We start from the raw sequence: 2367 nt of genomic DNA on the forward strand, positions 1-2367 counted from the left end.
GCATAATATTTTGCTCAATGCGCCCTCTTGTGGCCTCAGGAGAGAAGCTAAAAACTTTTTTCCTCCTAACTTAAATTATGTCTTTTAAATTCGAATATAATTCGAATATTGATAATATTTAAGTAGAAAATTCGAACGTAGTTTTTCAGTCATTTTGACAGCCCAAATGTCCACACGTACACGGACATTTTTATAAACAGTTTTTCCTTCTTCCATTTAAAAAAAAATCTCTGTCCACATGAAAACGCAAACACATGCTATGAAGCACTGTCAAGAGCATGCCAAACCAACAGGTGGCGATATAATCTCAACCGTAAAGCCATGTTGGCCAATCAGAAGCCTGAAAAAGCCTCCAGTAGGCGGAGATAACAGCACAAGCTCCGACGTCACAAGCCAAAAACTCCGGTTTCGCTTTCTACACGATAACACTGCAACCAGAGTTTCTGAAAATCTTCACCCTGGCAGGAGTTTTCAAAAATGTTCGGTTTCAGTGACCTGGTGCTGCGCTTGCGTGTGGACGAACAGCCAAACCGTGTAGAAAAAGCTGTGGTTTTGAAAACACCCGCATTCGTGAAGACAGGGCCTAATTTACAGCAGCTTCGAACACGGCTCAACCAATCAGAATCAAGGACTGGAACTCTCCGTTTTATAATAATTTTTTTTTACTAGTATTACGATTGATTAAAATGTATAAATAACAGTGTAGTAAACATGGATACAATAATTTCATATGATAGGAAACAGAAAACTATAATATTTAAATACAATTAGATTGTATCAAATTTAAGGCCATAAAAAGTCTTAAATACCTTAAATTGTATCAGAAAAGTTTTCATTATAATTTCAAGAGGTCTTACATTTGGGGACGGAAAATCACGATATGGCTGGATTAAACCTGAAAAGGCTATAATTTCACTGAATAAATGGCCAATGAGCGCTGGACGTTTCAAAGTCAAGGACTGGAACTCTCCGTTTTATAAAAAACTGTAAAACATACAGTAGTCTGTGTGTTTGTACCTTTTTAGTCATGGTGGCCGAAAACAGGAAGGTGCGTCTGTCGCGAGGAATCACCTTCAGGATCTTATCCACCTGAAACACACACACACAGTTCAGATACTGTAACGACATTACTGAGCTCAAACCACACACACACTCACTCACTCACTCATACACACACACTCATACACACTCACTCACTCTCACACACACACATCAGGAAGAAGGGGGCCCAAATTTCTGTCTTGCATACCCCCTTAAAACTCTTCATGGCGCCCCTGAGAAAGCGTCACTGATCAATCAATCAGCAGCACAAACGGTGAACCGTATTCATCACAGCTGATCAACCGCTGACCGTTCCCCTCATTTCTGAGAGCTGTGTGTGTGTGTGTACCTCAGACTCAAAGTCCATGTTGAGAATGCGGTCAGCTTCGTCCATCACCAGATACTTGAGCGCTCGCAGGTTGAATCCTTTGGTGTTTTCCAGGTGATCGATCAAACGTCCCGGAGTCGCTGAGAGTCACAGAGAACGAATCACAATCTGAATCTGATTCAAATCACAGCACGACGACACTCGACACAGTAACGAGTCGTTTCTCTCCACTGAAGACTGAAGAGTGATGAGATAAGAAGAGAACAGAAGCTCTTACCGATCACCACGTGAGGCTTCTTAGCCAGAACCAGAGCCTGAGACATCATATCGATCCCCCCTACGACCACAGCTGGAACACACACACACACACACAGATATACACACACACACACACACTTACACTCACACACACTCTCACACACACACACACACACGTGAATCACACACACACAGAGATACACACACACACAGATATACACACACACACACACACTTACACTCACACACACTCTCACACACACACACACACACGTGAATCACACACACACAGAGATACACACACACACAGATATACACACACACACACACACTTACACTCACACACACTCTCACACACACACACACACACGTGAATCACACACACACAGAGATACACACACACACAGATATACACACACACACACACACTTACACTCACACACACTCTCACACACACACACACACACGTGAATCACACACACACAGAGATACACACACACACAGATATACACACACACACAAGTTTGTTTATACACACACATAAGTTACGAATTTCAAACACACACGAGAAACACCGGCGCTGATGTGAGTCACAACACCACTGAACCCTATCACTGTCTGCTGTTACTAACATCACGTGCAGTTGAGGTCAAAAGTTTACATACCCCTGCAGAATCTGCAAAATGTTAATTATTTTACCAAAATAAGAGGGATCATACAAAATGCATGTTATTGTTTAT

The 2367-nt window shown here is 42.0% G+C and overlaps 1 protein-coding gene across 1 annotated transcript in view; it reads right to left on the reverse strand.

Moving 5' to 3' along the window:
- The window catches only part of ddx47 (DEAD (Asp-Glu-Ala-Asp) box polypeptide 47), a gene marked incomplete at its 5' end in the record, with an annotated part of 12170 nt that overhangs the window by 5943 nt on the left and 3860 nt on the right, over nucleotides 1–2367 (reverse strand). Inside the window, 3 exons of the mRNA XM_016503450.1 lie at nucleotides 1018–1089; nucleotides 1391–1509; nucleotides 1647–1718. Of these exons, the coding sequence (XP_016358936.1) occupies nucleotides 1018–1089; nucleotides 1391–1509; nucleotides 1647–1718 (263 nt within the window). The remainder of the gene's footprint in view (nucleotides 1–1017; nucleotides 1090–1390; nucleotides 1510–1646; nucleotides 1719–2367) is intronic.

This window comes from Sinocyclocheilus anshuiensis, unplaced genomic scaffold (genome assembly GCF_001515605.1).
Source record: "Sinocyclocheilus anshuiensis isolate Anshui unplaced genomic scaffold, SAMN03320099.WGS_v1.1 scaffold3291, whole genome shotgun sequence".
NCBI lineage: Eukaryota > Metazoa > Chordata > Actinopteri > Cypriniformes > Cyprinidae > Sinocyclocheilus > Sinocyclocheilus anshuiensis.